Source organism: Rana temporaria, chromosome 5, assembly GCF_905171775.1.
Source record: "Rana temporaria chromosome 5, aRanTem1.1, whole genome shotgun sequence".
In the NCBI taxonomy this organism is placed as follows: Eukaryota; Metazoa; Chordata; class Amphibia; order Anura; family Ranidae; genus Rana; species Rana temporaria.
In genome coordinates this window covers 204,900,667-204,920,969 of record NC_053493.1, presented here as the reverse complement: position 1 = coordinate 204,920,969, position 20,303 = coordinate 204,900,667, and the positions used below count along the sequence as shown (strand labels likewise).

The following is a 20,303-nucleotide window of genomic DNA, read 5'->3' as shown; positions in this document are numbered from 1 at the left end:
CCATTCAAACACAGACGCCCCGCTACAATAGATTTGTATACCTCTTAAAAGGAGTAGCGCAACTACCAGATAAATGTTCCCTTCCCAATGACAAGGCATATCAGGACTTCCTTAATGGCCCAATGATGCTGGAGGCACGAAAATGTTTACGATCTATATTAAATTTAAAAGCTAAAAAAAAAATCTCTTTTTAACCACTTCCCGCCCAAGAACGTCATATGACGTCCTGGACTTTCAGTGGGGATATCTGAAAGATGCCTGCAGCCAGAGGCATCATTCAGATATCTCTTCAGCCGGCGATCCTGTGCACCATAAGAACGATCATAGTGGCAGTTCCACCGCTTGGTCGTTCTTATAGGCGACGGGAGGGGACGTCCCCCCCCCTCCCGCCGCCATCCGGTGCTTCTCCGGGCTCTCCTGTGCCATCGGAGACCCGGAGAAACGATCTGCCAGCGCCAGATGGGAGGCATAGAGATGACTGGTGACCAGATGTCACCTGTCATCTCTATGATCGTCGGAGGCCCAAGCGCGATGTTATGACGTCACGCCCGGGTACCGTAATGTAAACAAAGCCGCAATCGCGGCTGTAAGCATGAGATCCATGAATTTTTTTTCATGATCTCATGCTTTCCAGCCTGGAGTTGGGATGTGGGCTCTTATTGACCCCACATCACTCCATAAAGAGTACCTGTCACAAACCATTCGTCTTACAAGGGATGGTTACATTCCTTGTAATAGGAATAAAAGTGATAAAAAAAAAAAAAAGTAAAAAAAAAGTGTAAAAATAAAATAAATTAAGTAAAATAAAAAATAAAATATATATTTTTTTAAATGCCCCTATCCCCGGTAGCTCGCGCTCAGAAGCGAACACACACGTAAGTCCCGCCCACATATGTAAACGCCGTTATAACCACACATGTGAGGTATCGCCGCGTGCCTTAGAGCGCCAGCAACAATTCTAGCCCTAGATCTCCTCTGTAACTCTAAACTGGTAACCTGTAAAAAAAAAAAAAAAAAAGCGACGCCTATGGAGATTTTTAAGTACTGAAGTTTGGCGCCATTCCATGAGTGTGCGCAATTTTAAAGCGTGACATGTTAGGTATCTATTTACCCGGCGTAACTTCATCTTTCACATCATACAATTTTTTACTGTTTTGTTATTTTTTAATTCATGAAACAGTTTTTTCCCCAAAAAATTTAAAATTATTGCGCAAATACCGTTGAAGATAAAAAGTTGCAATGGCCGCCTTTTTATTCCCTAGGGTGTCTGCTTAAAAAACATATATAGTGTTTGGGGGTTCTGAGTAATTTTCTAGCAAAAAAAATATGATTTTTGCATGTAGGAGAGAAGTGCCAAAATAGGCCCAGTATGGAAGTGGTTAAAGTGCTTGTAAACCCTTACACACCACTTTTACCTACAGGTAAACCTATAATAAGGCTTACCTGTAGGTACCATGAATAACTCCAAAACATGCACTGTTTAGGAGATAGTCACTGTATCAGCATGTGCCGACGTCATCGGCACATGCGCACTGAAGAAACAACTCGCTCATACCGTTTCTTCAGCTGCTGTGCCATTACCGGTGGCTCCTGTACGCATGCATGGGAGTGACGTCATTGCGGCTCCAGCCAGTGACAGTGCAGGAGCCCACGGCACCATTGGGCACCATTGCGAGGGCTTCGATCTAAGGTAAGTATTTCATAATGAGCTAGTATGCTATGCATACTAGCTCATTATGCCTTTGTCTTGCAGGTTGTTATTTTTTTGTGGGTTTACAACCACTTTAAAGTTGAAAAAAAAAAAACACCTGCAAGGCAAAGGCATAATGAGCTAGTATGCTATGCATACTAGCTCATTATGTAATACTCACCTGGGATCGAAGCCCCCGCTGCAGTGCCCGACACAGCACCAGCCGACAACATGTTGTCCCGGAGTGACTTCCGTTTTTTTGCGGCTCCGGCGCTGTGATTGGCGGGAGCTGCCAGTCATGGCATGACCTCTTTTAGAAATGCCACGATCGCCATTTAAAAAAATGCTGTCTTTCATACATATTGTTCAGATCTTTATAATTTACCGAAATCTCATAAACAGCTGACTTACAGGGAATGAGACCACAGAATCTACAGGATTACCGGACTAATAGTGAAATGCCCAAACTCCCGATATCTGACATAGAACACCTAGAGCAGGGGTGCCCAACCTTTTGAAGAGCGAGGACCACTTAAGCAACTTGGTAACCAGTCGAGGGCCACAATGAGCGGAGCGGGCGGATGACAGGTCACAGTTACTCTATAGACCCTCTGATCCGCCTAGATGAAAGGGGAAGATTTCCCTTCATTTTTTCGGATTGGAGGTAGGCAGGCGTAAACAGACATCTGTTGCTCTAAAGAGGTGAATTTAGGGTCCCATTTGTTTGTGCTGATCGTGTGAAAAGGGCCTAAGACTGCTTTCACACTGATGTGCTGCAGTTTACCCACACCGCGTAGTGCACCTGTGTCTATCCTGCGGGTTAGCTGAACTTTGCCATAGACTCCACCTGTGGCAAAAGCGACGCTGTAGAGCAGGGATATGCAATTAGCGGACCTCCAGCTGTTGCAGAACTACAAGTCCCATAAGGCATAGCAAGACTGACAGCCACAAGCATGACACCCAGTGGCAGAGGAATGATGGGTCTTGTAGTTTTGAAACAGCTGGAGGTCCGCTAATTTCATATCCCTGCTGTAGAGGAAGTATCGGTTTATGAGGCTCTGCGCTGCAGCCGCTTTCTTCTACCACCAGCTTTATTCACAACACTGATGCTGTGGTATGGCGGGTCACAACCTGCGATCTGGGCTTGCCAACCCACCATTCCAGAGCAGGAGGTCGCGGGCCACATCAGAGGGCTCTGCGGGCTACATGTGGCCCCCGGGCCACTGGTTGGGCACCCCTGACCTAGAGAAACCTATTACAGAAGATGAACTGATTGAAGCCCTCAAGATGCTTAAACCCTCATTATTATAAAACATTTACTAATATTTTAACTCCACATCTTTTGAAAACTTTGAAGCACTTACATAATCCGCAGGCAATCCCTGAAGATTTTCTAATGGCTTATGTAACAGTTTTATCCAAACCAAGCAAAGATGTATTAGATTGTTCTAATTATCGACCAATCTCATTACTAAATTACTTAAATTATTGTCAATGCTAACCTGTCAATTCATGGGTTTCCACTAGGAGATAGACAATATAAACCTGCAGCGTTTGGAAACGATTGGCTATTTTTCGTCACACAACCTCATACCTCTATTCTAAAATTTGAGGCAAGCATTTGCACATTAGTTATGTTTCCGACCTCAAAATTAATTATAAAAAATCAGAGGCATTGAATTTGTCTCTCACCTCTCATACATTGTCCTTAGTTCGGAAAAATTGTTCCTTCACTTGGGTAGACAGGGCACTGAAATACTTGGGAGTCTGGATTATACCCACCTTAAAGGGGAGTTCCACCCACAATTTCACTTTTTAAATATAAATACCCCTGTAATACACAAGCTTGATGTATTCTAGTAAAGTTAGTCTGTAAACTAAGGTCCGTTTTGTTAGGTTGTTACAGCATTTAGATAGTTTATAATCTAGAAATAGACCGTGGCCATCTTAAGTGTGGGCATCATGAAGCCAGACTGTATGACTTCCTGGATTCAGCTTTGCACATGCTCAGTGCACAAGCAATGTAATAGGTTTCAGTCAGGTTTGCAAGGACTACTGGGAAACATGATGCCTATCCCAGAAACCCTTGCAAATAGCCTAGGCAAATAAGGAGGAGGAAGTAATGAAGGACTACAAAATAAAGGTATTTACAAGCAACAAATTAAATAAAAATTGTCCATTCTGAACACTATGAGATTAGAGCATGCAGCACAGACAAACATAAAAAAATGGGTGGAACTCCACTTTAAATGCTCTATATAAAAATCATTTTATTCCTATAATATGGATTTTAAAGGAGATCTTAGAAAAATGTTCCTCAAGTATTTCTCCTTGTTTGGTAGGGCAGTTAGAATCAAAATGCAGTATTACCAAAAATATATCGTTTTCAAACCCTACCAAATTTCTTACCCTCAAAATATTTTTACTTTTTGCAGTCATTACTTAAGAAATTTCTCTTCGCGAATCAGAGATGTATTAATCTCCAAATACTTACACCTCCAAAACAAATTGGGGGAATTGGGTTTCCAATTTTAATAAAGATTGGGTGGTATTCTTGGATACCATATAATTCATGCACTAATAGTCTAATTCAGCCCTCAAAATTTACACTCGCATTTTGCGAGTAAATTTTGAGGGCTGGCGAGTGTCTGGCTGGCTGGCTGCTTGGGAGCGGGGGGGAGGGGGCGAGCGAGGAGAGGAGAGTAGAGCAGATTAAGCTTTCAATTCAATAGCTGTAAGTGTGTTGATGTTCCCTGCAGCGCGCGTTCTACAGCCCCTCCCCTCTTGTCCGGGAAACTGATAGTCACCCATCCCAGGATTGGATGGATGATCTGTCTATCAATGGTTCCCGGACAAGAGGGGAGGGGCTGTAGAACACGCGCGCTGCGGGGAACATCAACACACTTACAGCTATTGAATTGAAAGCTTAATCTTCCCCGTGGTTTGAACGCGGCGGCGGTGGTGGCGGCTCCTCCTCCTCCTCTCCTACCCAGCACAGGTAGGATGCGGGGTGGAGAACTCTGGCTGCAATGTGTGTGTGTGGGGAGACGGAGAGGACTATGGCTGCAATGTGGGGGGGACTCTGCAATGTGGGGGGGGAGGACTCTGGCTGCAATGTGGGGTGTGTGTGGACTCTGGCTGCAATGTGGGGGGTGTGTGGACTCTGGCTGCAATGTGGGGGGTGTGTGGACTCTGGCTGCAATGTGGGGGGTGTGTGGAATCTGGCTGCAATGAGGGAGGGGGGTGTGGAATCTGGCTGCAATGTGGGGGGGGGGGGGGGAATCTGGCTGCAATGTGGGGGGGGGGTGGAATCTGGCTGCAATGTGGGGGGTGTGTGGACTCTGGCTGCAATGTGGGGGGTGTGTGGACTCTGGCTGCAATGTGGGGGGTGTGTGGACTCTGGCTGCAATGTGGGGGGTGTGTGGACTCTGGCTGCAATGTGGGGGGTGTGTGGACTCTGGCTGCAATGTGGGGGGGGGTGGACTCTGGCTGCAATGTGGGGGGGTGGACTCTGGCTGCAATGTGGGGGGTGTGTGGACTCTGGCTGCACTGTGGGGGGGGTGTGGACTCTGGCTGCACTGTGGGGGGTGTGTGGACTCTGGCTGCACTGTGGGGGGTGTGTGGACTCTGGCTGCAATGTGGGGGGTGTGTGGACTCTGGCTGCAATGTGGGGGGTGTGTGGACTATGGCTGCAATGTGGGGGGGTGTGGACTCTGGCTGCAATGTGGGGGGTGAGGGGACTCTGGCTGCAATTGTGGGTGAGGGGACTCTGGCTGCAATTGTGGGTGAGGGGACTCTGGCTGGAAAATGGGGACATTTTGCTGTATTGGTAGACATGGGCAGGCTGCATTTTTGGGCATGGATAAAGTTGTTGTTAATATTTGTTTTTATAACTTAATTCTGCATAAAACATTTAAGTGTAATTTCATGAGATTTATGAGGGCGTGTCTAGGGGCGGGTTTAGGGGGCGGGACATGGTAGGGGGTTTGGCGGGGCAACTGGTGGCGAGTGGCCTTGAGGCCTGGCTAGTAGCTCAGGACTTGAAATTTTGAGCCCTGGTCTAATTGGTGCAACCCTAATGCCGGGTACAGACGAGAGGATTGATCCGCGGATACGGTCCGCCGGACCGTATACACGGATAAATCCTCTCGAGGATTTCCGCGGATTTGGATCCGATGGAGTGTACTCACCATCGGATCGAAATCCGCGCCGAAATCCCATCGCAATGACGTGTCGCGCCGTCGCCGCGATGATGACGCGGCGACGTGCGCGACGCTGTCTTATAAGGATACCCACGCATGCGTCGAATCATTACGACGCATGCGAGGGAGGGAATCGGACGGATCGATCCGGTGAGTCTGTACAGAAGCCGATTCCAGCGGATAGATTTCTTAGCATGCTAAGAAATTTTTATCTGCTGGAAATCGGTCGGCCCGAAAAAAATCCGCGGAAAAAGATCCGCTGGGATGTACACACCAGCGGATCTATCCGCTGGAACTGATCCGCAGATCAGTTCCAGCGGATAGATCCTCTCGTGTGTACGGGGCCTAAATGTTTTTCACCAAATAATTAAATGCTCAGATTTATCTACTTCGCCAGGTCTTTTTACACCACTAGGATCTAACCCGGACTTTAAACCAGGAATGTCCTCTTCATCTAAATTACAAATAAATGAACACACACCCTTGTTGATTACAAATTGTATGCAAAAGGGCGGAAAAAAAATTGCATACAACCATGACAGCAGAATTAGGAGATAAATGAATAGATTAATATGTTTCAAAAATGTATAAAAATGTATTGTACCCATAGAATGGCTTTATTTATGGGTAGCTTTGGGATGGTTCAGGTTGGGGAATAATTTTATAAGATGGGTACAACTATTTTACTTGGCTCTATTGGCTGGATTGGGAATTAACAGCAACTTATCAGACCCTTTTCCATTAAAAAGGGGAACAAGGCAAGGGGGCCCTCTATAACTCATTTTGTTTGCCCTGGCATTAGACCCATTGACAGGCCTAATCAGAGAGTCATCTGAAATTCATAGTTTTTGTAGGGGCCTCTGGAAGAGAAAATGTCCCTGTATACAGATACTTTACTGTTTCTGGGGCATACATCTGCATCATTGCAATATTAAGAAAGCTTTTAAACCACATAAAATGTTCCAGTGTACATACATTGGAGATCATAGGCTTACAGTCATACAAAAAAATGTAGATATCATGACAATTCCCCAATGTATCATTCACAGAATAATCTCTCTTAAGAAAAACAAGTGTCTAAAAAGCAAATTAACTTTTATTTTTTTTTAAATTTAAAATATATTTGCATAACTTTTATAATTCCTTTTAATTTCTGAGTAAAAAGCAAACTGCTTACCCTAACAAATTGTTCACAACTTTGTGACACTTTAGTAAGAGCATTTAGCTGAGCGAGATCTGCTGAGTATACAAATTCTCTCTTGTAGCACCCGGGATCCTCACATGGGCTTACTGGTATACGCCTTTCACCGTCGTGGCCTATAACTGTTATACCTGTAACCAAAAAAACTATAAATTGTAATGTGACTGTTTATGACAGAGCTATTGTCAAAATAGTTAGAGGTTGTAAACATCCATGGGGAGGTTGTACCTATAGGTAAGCATAGAATAAGGAAGCAGGAAGAGGAAAGGAAGATCCACCAGGGTTTACTTCCTCTTTAAATGACATAACCTATGAGATATGTGAATGCAATCCTTTTAACACTCCCTGGATTGATGAACTGAGCAGTTTTGTTAATTAAAGCAGTGTCCAAGGGGACATGTTGGACCAAATGGAAAGCAGAGCCATTGCTTTGTGTAATAGAGCTGTGGTCTAACTGTCCTATTTGCTGTCAGCAATACTTGACGTTATTGTAGCCGTATTAGTGCAATTGTGACAGAGAAAATTAAGTACTGTCTGTGATACCTTTTTGTATTTGCACTAACATACAATTTTTCAGGACAAGCTTTCCGGGTGTTACCCCTTCTTCAAGGTCCAAGCAGTCTGCTTGGACCTTGAAGAAGGGGTAACACCCCGAAAGCTTGTCTTGAAAAATTGTACGTTGGTGCAAATAAAAAAAGTATCACGGACAGTACTCAATTTTCTCTGTCAGCAATAGATATTTTAACCGGAATTACAGCACTTAGCAGTGTATAACAAAATTAAAACGTCCCATATTTACTACTGCATATGCAGCCTGGTTGAATTACAGTAAATACAGAGGTTTAATTAGACTTTAAAATATAAGCTAAAAGTTTTTTTTGTTTTGGATGGAATATAAAAAGGTTAAAACCCAGTCAGATGTTTATTGTTATCTGCGTCTACACTATGTAGATTCACCCTCCCTATTTACCCTGATCACTATCGTTACTGGGGACTTCTTCCAGTGGGGACCCATGTTCTGGTGACAACTAATATATGATCCCCCTCACTTTGGAGAGATTTTCATTTATTTACTATTGTGTCTCTAGGACAGGAAGTGAGAGAATCTAACCATTTCATACTCATTAGAAAACTACAAAAACAGATGTTTTAGCTTTGAAAATACTTTAATTGTCAGCTTTCCATATACAGGTTTGTAAAGACTTTTTTCGATATTTAGAAAAGGCTCTAGAAATGAATAAAAAAAACTTCTAGTTAAAAAATCAATAATCATTTATAAATGAATTTCAGGGACATTTATTACTAGACATGTGCACACTGAAATATTTTGTTTTGGAATTTCGTTTTCGTCCGAAAAAAACATTTATTTAGTTACTCCCGAAATTCGTTTTTATTTATTTTGTTTCGTTAAAAAATGCATTAGTCCGAAAATCCAAATTAATTAAGGTTGAATCTGTCATTGAAGGATTATGGTGTCTGTCGAATGTTCTAAGAAGATTCGACGGAGCAGCTAAACTGTACGACATTTCCGGTCGAATGTTCCGCCTACAAGAGATGTTGTATGACTAGTAATAATTATATCTATAAATTATTATTACTAGTCAACCAACATTCAAATTCTTCTACAGCCTATGGGCCGAGCATTTGACCGGAAATGTATGATCGCGGCGTCATACAGTTTAGCTGCTTGTCGAATCTTCTTAGAACTTTTGACAGACACCAAAAGCCTTCAATGACAGACTCAACGTTTGTATGTTTTTTGCTGCTTCGTCGAATCTTCGTCGTTCATATCGAATGGTCTACCCCAACACTGTCTCTTTAATCTTGGACTAATAGAGTTAAGGTTAGGCACATTCGACCACAGGTTCGATAGACACAGATTGCTATTGTCAGCGTCATGTCGAATCTTCTATCTATATCGAACTGTTGTAGCAACGAAATTGAAAATAAAGCTTTTTTTTTATGTTGGATGTTTCGGATTTCGGATTCTGTGCGTTCGTTTTCGTCTGTTAAAACGATAGCGAAAATACCAGAAATTTGGACGAAAATGCAGTCGGACGAAAAGGAATGCACATGTCTATTTATTACTACATAGAATGTGGGTCATTCAGCACCAGGGAAGGCTAGGTAGTTTCGGTCTGGAAAGAAAACACATGGATAGTATACCATAATAAGATTGATGGCCAATGTAAAAAATGGGTGTTTATTGTAACACACATTTTTAAATCTTTCAGCATTTACTTAATTTGCAGCCCTTAGCAATTTACATGTAATTTCAAAAACAGGGGAAAATTTATTGGCGCCAGATACTGTGATTGTAGGTGTGATCGGGGTACACTTAGTTAGATAATGGCCAACATGTGGCTAGTTGTAAAATGGCCAGAATGTGGGTCCCATTCTGATCAATGTCTAAATTGAAGAGTATCTTGAGCCCAACGTATATTATTAGTACTTGCTTAGGGGGAACATGCCTCTCTGTCCACAGCCCAGTCCCCCTCCCCCCCTGCCCTATTCAGCACTGGTACTCAAAACATGAACATTTCCACATTGCTTAGAAATTCAGCCAATCTGAATCATGCTGTCTAAGAAAAGTTTAATGGTGTTGTTACCGGATTGTGATGACATGTCACAGAAGACCTCAAATTCAGAAAGTCCTTTGTCAACACCATCTGGGTCGATTACATATTTCCCCGATTCACTAATACCAGCTTCTTTAAGAGCAGCACACGACTCTAAGATTGGAGGTTCTGAAACTTATAAAAAAAGTGAAATGCATAGGCCCAATTGTATTAGAGGCCCTTTACCTTAAAATTCATATGTCACAGCTTACTAAATATATATTTGAAACAAAGAGGCAACCTTACTTGTTCCCAAGCAGCGAAGCTTGCCTATTTGGTAAAATGCCATTGATCTTATTATATCTGTCACTCCAAATCGGATTTCCTTGATTGGCAATGATGACTTATCCGTTATGAATCCTTCATCTGTCCTCCACACATCATCATTTGCATCACAGTTGCAAGATGTCATTTCAAAAGCACAGTCACCTATAATACATATACAATTATACAAATGATATTAAAGCAGCTGCATTCAAATTTATTATTTATTATTTATTTATTATATACACTTACATTGTATTGCCCTTATCCCATACATCTTCTATGTGTGTGACTGAGCTCTACTAATTTCTGTTTGCTGTACACAAAGGAGGACTTCAGCTCAGGACATCTGGATCTCTCATATATTTGAGGAAATATGAGCACGCCCCCGGGCTCTTTGCTTTCTTATTTCTCAGTGTTGGTACTTTTGAAGATTAAAGTGGACATTGCATTGTGCAGAGTCACTTTGACATGCTTGGTGGCTTCCATATATACGTATTTGTACATACTCCATTATATTTAGTACTTAGAAACTTGCACTTGTAGGAAGCAAGTACAGGACCTGCCAAAGCAGTCCCTATAAAAGTATAGAGACCAGAATGTGATTTACTCCCTATTGTGTATCATAACTACAGTATCTACTTTATACGTAATTATTGATCAACATTTCTAACGCAAGGTATATTACCATTTTCTCCACATGCACATCTTCCACTGTTTGTTGGGGCTCCCCCCCAGGATGTGATGGCTTCCCCATCTCTGGAAACCCACCAGCCCCATGGTCCATCCAAAAATCTGATGTACCGACAGTCCAGCTGTGAATTAAAAAAAGGAGATAACCTTTTAACAGCTTATAAATAAGAGTCTACATAAACAAACATTTTCATCATACAGTATGTTGCAGGATCCACTAATGGGGTATATGTATATTCAGTTTAACACAAACAGTAGTGTGTACTTACAATACAAAAATAGGTCTTGCGAAAAACTGGAATAAAAACAAATGGCACATATTCAGGTATATCTGAAGGCTCAATTCGCAAATCTTTAACACAAGAATGGGGATTTTTGTTTTAGCCATGTTACTGTAATTTTCAAATCTCATTGGAACCCATCCTGCTCTATCTAAAACTAAAAATACATTTTGGTTCAAAGTTAAATTGTCAGTTTAGTAGTGTATGTTAGTGTTTACTGTGTACTGCCAGTGCTATAGTTGTAGGATGCTGATTTATGGCACATGCCACTGACCCTTAAGGGAATTTGGCAAGAAAATGTGTGCCCAGGGTCAATTATTAAACATAGTGACAGAGAGTTCCAGAGGGTGAGAACCGAGACATAAAGTATACAATTATATTGCATATATCAAGCACCTGGCTCTCACCCGCAGGTCTCTGTCTCCCACAATCCATGTGGGCCTCTATAAAGTTACACCGACTGAGTCCTCCCAGACTGGCCCTCCTTTCGACCTCACCACGAAACACAATGGCGGTGCTCTGTGGTAGCTGCCTGTAAAAACCCAGCTGAGAAAGACAGAAAACAGAATCTGTTATGTGATGTGCGTAGCCAAATTCTGTTTTCTACTTCCATATCGAGTCTGGTGCGGGCCTCCGGGGCGGGACCGTGACACGGGCAGGAACTTACTCTGCTCGAGTAATCCTCACAGCACTCAAAAGTGAAGTCGGCGCTTGTAGAGATGCTAGTGCTTAACAGAGATACCGGCGCTCGCAGAGATACCGGTGCTCAATAGAGATGCCAGCGCTCGGTAGAGTATGCTGGTGTTTATGGAGGGAAAGTAGGCTGGTAGACTAGGCAACCTATCGGAGGAGGAAAAAAGATGTATCAGGCTATGCACATTGCATAGATATACAACATGCAAAGGATAAACTATGGGCGTAGCCAGATACTGTCTTTATTCTTTTTCTCTGGTGCTGTGCTGGTATGCCGCCCTCCAATAAGCCTACAGGGTTTTGGTTCTCCTCTGACAGTAAGTTTGTGAGAATCATCTTCCCTGCCCACAGTGACTGAAACAGGCTGAATATAACTAAAAGATATCGTGAAACCGGTAGTTGACATTATTTATAATTTGGTTTAAGTAAAAAAAAATAAAAAGGGATGCTCAGTCTAAAATGCCTATTTTTGTCCCAGTCTGGGCCTGACCACCAGCAAACCTGCCTTGGGATATGCCATGAAGCTATCATTGTGGAGTGCATGCACATAGACAAGAAGTGGCTGCACAGAGGCTGTGGGAGATCAATAGCACTGAGATGCAACAAAGGATGTCAAAAAAGGTGAAAACAAGTATTTTATTCCTTTGCAAACTATGTGCCATTATATTTATATACTGCCATGAGTTTTGTCTTAGCAACTGACAGTCATACTTACTTTCACAAATTGCTCACAGCTCTCAGAAGCACTAGTCAAGCTTCTTAGTTGAGCCAAGGAAGCTGTTTTATATGTAATAGTTCGAGAGTAACATCCAGGCTCTCTGCAGGGAATAACTCTCTCCTTATTTTCTGCATCATGTCCAACAATTGTTATTCCTGTATATAACATCACAGTCAAACACAAACTGATATTATACTATATGGGTATTACACTATTAAAAACATCAAATAACAATAGCAACTGAAATGTATTTCAGTATTACCGGTAAAGAAGAGTGGTACCATTCAAATAACTAGTAAGGCCAAGTGTACATACAGTAAATATTTAATAACAGGCATTTACAATGCTGCAAAGTATTGCTCCTTAAAGCAGTAATATTTTGCAGCCTACCAATCATCAAATGTGGTGGCTACATTCATTTTCTTTTTTAGGCTTTTTTCTAAGTGATCTGGCAATATTAGAGTTCCCCCACTTTGGATGAATGGGCACAGGGGGCACCTTTGGACATCAGCATTGTTAATCTGGGTGGAGGGAGTGTTCGATGTAATAACTAGCAGATTTAGATACATTATCAAATTGAAGCTGAACTCCACTTAACACTTTATAAGCAGTTACACATTTTTTTTTTCCTTTTGGGATACATTTTTACATGAATAAATAAAAGTTGATAGTTGTAAGCATCCCTGTCAGTAGTAAATGGTTTGTCTCAACCCTGTAGCTGCTACATCTACAGAACAGCTTGTTCTGTTGAAAAGCAATTGACGTTCTCCCCAGATCACCAGGCCAGCTGAACATAAAAGAAATAAAACCTAAAAAAAAAAGAAATGAATGCAGCAACCACATTTAAGAATTGGTAAGCTGCAATATAATAAATGCTTGCGTTTGGGTTTAACCCTCTATAGGGCTCAAGCTTTGTAATCAATAACTGAAATAGCTGTATAGCATGCAAAAAAACTCTGAATGGGAGTAGCCCAACAAGGGAGTTGGATAATCGGTTATTGATATGTGGTCCATAGTCTGAGTGGTACTGTAAATGTTTGTTCTTTACAGGTCAGGAGATGAGATGTGTTTACACTGTTCAGCACATGTTAAGAGGTTACACTTCCATAGCTCCTATGATTTGGAGGGACTGTCCCTGATTTGGAGCAATGTCCCTCTGTCCCTCATGCCTCCTCATTTGTCCCTCATTTTGGTCTGATCTATATAGTTGTATATACAATGCGCTTTTTATCTATCAAAAAGTGTTCCCAGTGCTTAACCTTTCATCTGATTTCTAAATTGCTGCATTTGTAAATTTCAAAAATATAAAGGAATAGTATTGGTAGAAAAAGCACTTGTGGGTTTAACCCTCTTGTTTTTTTTGTACAATTCTCCCATAAGGGGGTGTGGCAAGGGGTGTGTCCTATGCCTGCATACGTTTTCTGATAGGTGTCCCTCATTCCAATCTAGGTATGCACTTCAGATCTAAGTCGTTATCTGCTATCTAACTGACATGGCAGCGTTTAATTCACACTGTACTCTGCATTTCAAAAATTATTCGTAAAATTTCATAATTATGATCCATAAAAGGGCAGTGTAGAGACAGCAGAGTTCTTTGCATAAGAGTGTTCTTTGCATAATGCTGCAGAGAACCCTCTATGATTGGAGGAGAGGCTGCTCACATCACTTTGACAGGTAATGTAACTGGAGTTCTTCTCCCAGCATTTTTTTTTCTTAAGCCCTGTACACACTGCCCAGAATCTCTCAGGAAATTAATATTGTTTTTCCTGACGAGATTCTTGGCAAGATTCTCTTGCCGGCCGAGTGTACACACGGCCATTCAAAAGAACCGCCGATCTTTTGAATGGCACGAACGCGGTGATGCCGTCGCCATTCGATGCCGTCACGGCCATCTTGCTTCACCCTACCTATGCCTTGGAAGCTACCGCGCATGCGTCAAAGTCATTTCGAGCATGTGCGGGTTTCCATGGAGAGGTAAGTATACACACGCTCGGGTTTTCTCGGCAGGAAAACACTGCCGAGAATCTCACGACGAGAAAATAGAGAACAGTTTCTCTATTTTTCTCGTCTAGATTCTGGACAGTTTTCTTGACATGAAACCTCAAAGCATCGTACACACGCACGGTTTACTCGGCAAGAAAGCTCTGCCAGATTTTTTTTTGCTGGTTCTTGCTGAGAAAACCGTGCGTGTGTACAAGGCTTGATTCATTAATTTCAATGGGACACCATTTATTTTGAGACAGGGAGTGCTGGAGCGAACGGAGTTAAGGGGAGGAATGGCATGACAGGGTGGGACTGGCCATAGGAGATAGGCTCAGATTAGTGGAAGAGGAGGTGTAGCCTGTTAGGGGGCTGGGGGCGGCAGAGGTGGGAAGAGCGGAGGAAGTGACGTATCGTCACTCCTCCATTGGTAGCTGAAGAGAGAAGCTGCCCACCCTCCCTGGTTTTAGGCTTTTTGTGGGCGGTGTTGGGTCTATGGAAGACTCGGAAAGGCTGGAAGTTGGGGTATAAAAAAGGTTGTACCCATAGGTGGTATGGGGGGTTATTGGGTACCTTTCGGTTAACGAGGGTTAACCAGGAAGGGGTTAAAATGTTAGGTCACTGTGGACGGTTATACTGCCTCTGAGTCGGTGTCTTGCGACTGAGGCCTAGGTAATAATGGTTGTCCCAGTGTCCAAGTTGAGAGGGGTGGTCTTCTAGACCACCAAGTATTGGAAATGTGTTATAAAGTATTTAAACGGTTATTTATGTTAATTTTGTAAATGGTTAAATAAAAAGTCCGGAAGGCCAATTTTACTCAACAACATGGTCCCTGGTATCATTGGGGTTTGTGGGGTAAGGTATAAGGGGTTGGGGTCATGTAGATGGTGGATAAAGTGTCACTAGGATCGGTCCCTAACATGTGATGTAATGCAGAAGACATATTTTCCTATTCTGTTCTCTATAGTGATGTGGTGGTTGCCAGAGGGGGCCACTGAGAGCTGCAGGGTACATGAGATTGGCATTGACATGGTAATGTCAGTTTCATGATGGAATTTGTGCTCTCTGCAATAAAACCATATTTGGAGGTGCGGCCAGTGTGAAAATGCTACTTCTACATCTATATTCGGAGATGTTGCTTTAAATGTCAGTTAATTAGCAAAGCCCTTGTGATGTTAACCACTTAAGACCCGGACCTTTAGGCAGGTAAAGGACCTGGCCAGTTTTTGCGATTCGGCACTGCGTCGCTTTAACTGACAATTGCGCGGTCGTGCGAAGTGGCTCCCAAACAAAATTGGCGTCCTTTTTTTCCCACAAATAGAGTTTTCTTTTGGTGGTATTTGATCACCTCTGCGGTTTTTATTTTTTGCTCTATAAACAAAAATAGAGCGACAATTTTGAAAAAAAAATCAATATTTTTTACTTTTTGCTATAATAAATATCCCCCAAAAATATATAAAAAAAATTTGTTTTCCTCAGTTTAGGCAGATACGTATTCTTCTAACTATTTTTGGTAAAACAAATCGCAATAAGCATTTATCGATTGGTTTACACAAAATGTATAGTGTTTACAAAATAGGGGATAGTTTTATTGCATTTTTATTAATTATTTGTTTTTTACTACTAATGGCGGCGATCAGCAATTTTTTTCGTGACTGTGACATTATGGCGGACACATCGGACAATTTTGACACATTTTTTAGGCCATTGTCATTTTCACAGCAAAAAATGCATTAAAAATGCATTGTTTACTGTGAAAATGACAACTAGGGGGCGCTAAAGGGGTTAAGTGTGACCTCATCTGTGTTTCTAACTGTAGGGGGGCGGGGCTGGACGTGTGACGTCATTGATCGTGTTTCCCTATATCAGGGAACACACGATAGATGACAGCGCCACAATGAAGAGCGGGGAGGCTGTGTTTACACACAGCTCTCCCTGTTCTTCAGCTCCGGGGACCGATCGCGGGACTCCAGCGACGATCGGGTCCGCGGGTCCTGCGGCTGCGGTCACGGAGCTTCGGACCAGGCCGCGGGCATGCGCCCGCGACCCACGGCTGGGCACTTAAAGAGGACGTACAGGTACGTGCTTGTGCCCAGCCGTGTAGACAGCTGAAAAGGCTTTACCCCTATGCCACTATGAGTAAGTGCAGGCTCCACTGGGTCATGAATGTGGTGTAGTATGACCAGTTTGCCGAATGACAGAGCTTCTGGAGAGATTTTGCGTTACTGTTGCCCAGGAAGATGCCATTCCCCGCACAAGCATTTCTTGACTTTGGACCGGAGGACCACTAGCCCACTACGTTCTCTGGATAAGATGAACAATCCAACTTGCTGAAGTTGTCCTTGATGCCTACAGTCTTCCTTTTTTTGCTTTAAGGTAAGCCTTATGTCAAACCAATAAAAAGGTCAGAGGAAGTTTTTCCCTACCTGGTTCGGGCAGTCCGGAGTCGCTGGAATGCACCGAAAGAGCTGGAACTACCTATTGCTGGTTGAGGTGGTTCGCAGAGGGAGCTCTGGGCCTGAACTGGCCAGACGGCCAGATGACCAGTTTGTTTAAATAGAACTTAATACCAGGGTCCTCAGCCCCTGAGGCTTGGGTTTCCGAGAACCTTTGGACAGAGGAGACGGTGCTTAGGAATAGGGAGAGAAACAAAAAGAAACTGTTTTGAGGGTAGCATCTTATAAAGAAGATTCTTGCTTGCATGTGAATGGAAAAGCTGTGAGTACACGGAGTACCGAAAGCAAATCCCCCTTTGGACGTAGTGAATCCGTTTGGAGACCTTAAAATAAGGATTGCTCTTGAGAAACGTTCTAATTGCGGACTCAGGATCCATCTGATGTCTGACAGGACTGAAAAATGCTCAAGCCTGAACCTTCCAGCGCCAAGAACCCTATCTTAAGATAGCCGGGATTTACAGGCCTGAAACATCTAGTATCCATGAATAAAAGCCTTCTTCCCAATTCTGTCATAGTTGCCGATGGAGGAAGACATTCTGGATTGAAGCACCGTTTATCTCTTGGGAGCAACTCAACTCTTCCAGTTTTCCCTGCTCAATCTTTTATGTGATTAACTCCAGGGACTCCGAATGTGGATGGGAGAGATCTTCCCAGGACATGCGATTGTGCGCAACTGGAAGCAGTAATGACGGCTTGATTAGCAGAATGTATTAAGATCTTCTAGACCAAAAAAGGCCCTGTAGTCGAGAAGGTAACTCAATCTTCTTTTAGGTGCTGGTGCCTAGCTGGATAGGAGGGTGTCCATTCGTATCAATCTTGAGACTGGGAAATTTGTGAAGGAACGATGTGCCTTAATAATTTGAGCGGAGATGCACCAAAAAGGAGAAGAGGTTTTATCAGCGGGTTGACCTATGAGAACAGACCCCTTGGAGGGCAGGCTGAATTAAGAACCGCCCATTGGTGTTAGTACTTTCTTCATAGGTGATCCGACAGATGATTTTTTTTTTGGAGTTGGACTATCAGATGTCTTGAGGCTGGTGAGATTCCTTCGGCCTCGAGTCTCATCAGGAATGTTTTAAAGGATGATGACCTGTTTGTGTGTGTGTTCCTCCCTTAGATCTGGACACAGGTTAAGGTCGACTTGATGGGGAATGGACTTGTCCTTCAGAGGGAATGTTTTGGCAGGATATTGCTATGCCAGCGGAACCTGACTTCAGAATATTGGATACTGAACTTTCCTTATTTAACTGCCAGCTGCCCTGGGTTAACTGAGTCCCTTAAGAGACGCTCCAATTCAGATGAACTGCCTCTAATGTAGGAGTGGTCCAAGGGATGGGGACCAACTGGTAGCGATTCCACCGATCGTGAAGACTTGTCTATAGTATAGGATCAATACTACTCCCAAAAAATAGAATCCTCTGAGATACAAACCTTTCCCTTAGAAAAAAACCTTACCACTGGAATTCAGGAGGAGGATGCTGGAAGGAGATCCAGACATTTTGTTGTTGTGGCTCCATTTGTCATAGTTCTTCCCACTTATGCCGCGTACACACAACCGTTTTTCGGGTTGTAAAAAATTATGTTTTTTTTTATGTCATTAAAAATGATCGTGTGTAGGCTCCAGAGCATTTTTCACGATGTAAAAAATGGGCATTAAAAATTTAGAACATGCTCTAATTTTTTACGGCATTTTTAACGTCGTAAAAAATGGTCGTGCGTGGGCTTTAACGACATGAAAAAACTGTGCATGCTCAGAAGCAAGTTATGAGACGGGATCGCTCGTTCTGGTAAAACTAGTGTTTGTAATGGAGTAAGCACATTCATCACGCTCTAACAGACAGAAAAGCGCAAATCGTTGAAAAAAAACGTTGTTTTTTCGAGAGCCTGAAAAACGTTGTGTATGCGGCATTAGTCTGTAGGATTTAATATTGAGTTGGCCAGCTATAACAGCTTCAACTCTTCTGGGAAGGCTGTCCACAAGGTTTAGGGGTGTGTCTATGGGAATATTTAACCATTTTTCTAGAAGCACATTTGTGAGGTCAGGCACTGATGTGGATGAGAAGGTCTGGCTCGCAGTCTCCGCTCTAATTCATCAAGGTGTTCTATCGGGTTGAGGTCCGGACTCTGTGCAGGCCAGTCAAGTTTATCCACCCCAAAGTCGCTCGTCCATGTCTTTATGGATCTTATTTTGTGCACTGGTCAGTCATGTTGGAACAGGAAGGGACCATCCACAAACTGTTCCCACAAAGTTGGGAGCATGAAATTGTCCAAAATGTCTTGGTATGCTGAGGCCTTAAGAGTTCCCTTCACTAGAACTAAGGGGCCAAGACCAACCCATGAAAAACAACCCCACACCATAATCCCCCCTCCACTAAATGATTTGGACCAGTAAGTAAGGTCCATAAGGACATGGATGAGCGAGTTTGGGGTGGAGGAACTTGATTGGCCTGCACAGAGTCCTGACCTCAACCCAATAGAACACCTTTGGGATGAATTAGAGTGGAGACTGTGAGCCAGGCCCTCTCGCCTACATCAGTGCTTGACCTCACAAATGCGCTTCTGGAAGAATGGTGAAACATTCGCAAATAAATTCTCCTAAACCATATTGACAGCTTTCCCAGAAGAGTTGCAGCTGTTATAGCCACAAAGGGTGGGCCAACTCAATATTGAACCCTACGGACTAAGACTGGGATGCCATTAAAGTTTATGTGCGTGTAAAAGCAGGCATCCCAATACTTTTGGTAATATAGTGTATACAGTTATTTTTGTATTGAGCCACATTACATAATGGATTATATGTCATAGACATGTGCAATTTGCATCGGTCTGAATACAAATTCGGACAAATTTTGTGTTATTCGGAGATTCGGATGTATCCGAATCTCAGAAAGAAGGGTGCCATCGGGTGATGTAACCGGGTGGCCCTGCCCCTTGCCTATATAAGAGCTGTCAAAGCCCAAAAATAGAGCAGATGACGGGTAGCCTCGTAGGAGGCACAGTGCTTTTTGAAATTTTGCTATTTTTCAGGTCAGTTGTGATGGACATCGAGGGACACCATTTTTTTTTACTTTTAATAAAGGATTTGTCAAAAACATTTTCCTGTGTTTCTTACTTTTTGACACTTTTTGGGTGAATTGGTTACGGGTAGTACCCGATACCCATTCACATAATGGGGGGGGGTCGGGATATGTGGGCCCCCTTGTTAAAGGGAGCTTCGAGACCCTGATAAGCCCCCGACCTGCAGATCCCGACAACCACAGCCAAATTTTACGAAAACAAAATGAAGCAAATTCCGAAACCAAACTAAACAAATTCCATAACAAAACAAAATGAGTAACAAAAAAAATCTATCCGAAACAAAACAAAACAAATGTTTCTGTTCTGCACATGTCTAATTGATTACCTTATATATTACCCTGAGGTATATACAGTACAGTAACAGACAGTGTTAAAGAATATGTTACCCCAACAATTCATATTTTTGATACTGTATGTGCCTGCTTCTTA

The 20,303-nt window shown here is 42.8% G+C and overlaps 1 protein-coding gene across 2 annotated transcripts in view; it reads right to left on the bottom strand.

The window, feature by feature from the left end:
* The window catches only part of LOC120940562, a 66,306-nt gene that overhangs the window by 15,560 nt on the left and 30,443 nt on the right, over positions 1 to 20,303 (bottom strand). Inside the window, exons 8-12 of one of the 2 annotated variants that reach the window (XM_040353502.1) lie at positions 12,358 to 12,515; positions 10,664 to 10,790; positions 9,958 to 10,140; positions 9,703 to 9,840; positions 7,070 to 7,224 (exon numbers count right to left, since the gene is read on the bottom strand). In XM_040353502.1, the coding sequence (XP_040209436.1) occupies positions 7,070 to 7,224; positions 9,703 to 9,840; positions 9,958 to 10,140; positions 10,664 to 10,790; positions 12,358 to 12,515 (761 nt within the window). Of the gene's footprint in view, positions 1 to 7,069; positions 7,225 to 9,702; positions 9,847 to 9,957; positions 10,141 to 10,663; positions 10,791 to 12,357; positions 12,516 to 20,303 lie in introns of both variants that reach the window. The other variant, XM_040353501.1, reaches the window with a different exon arrangement.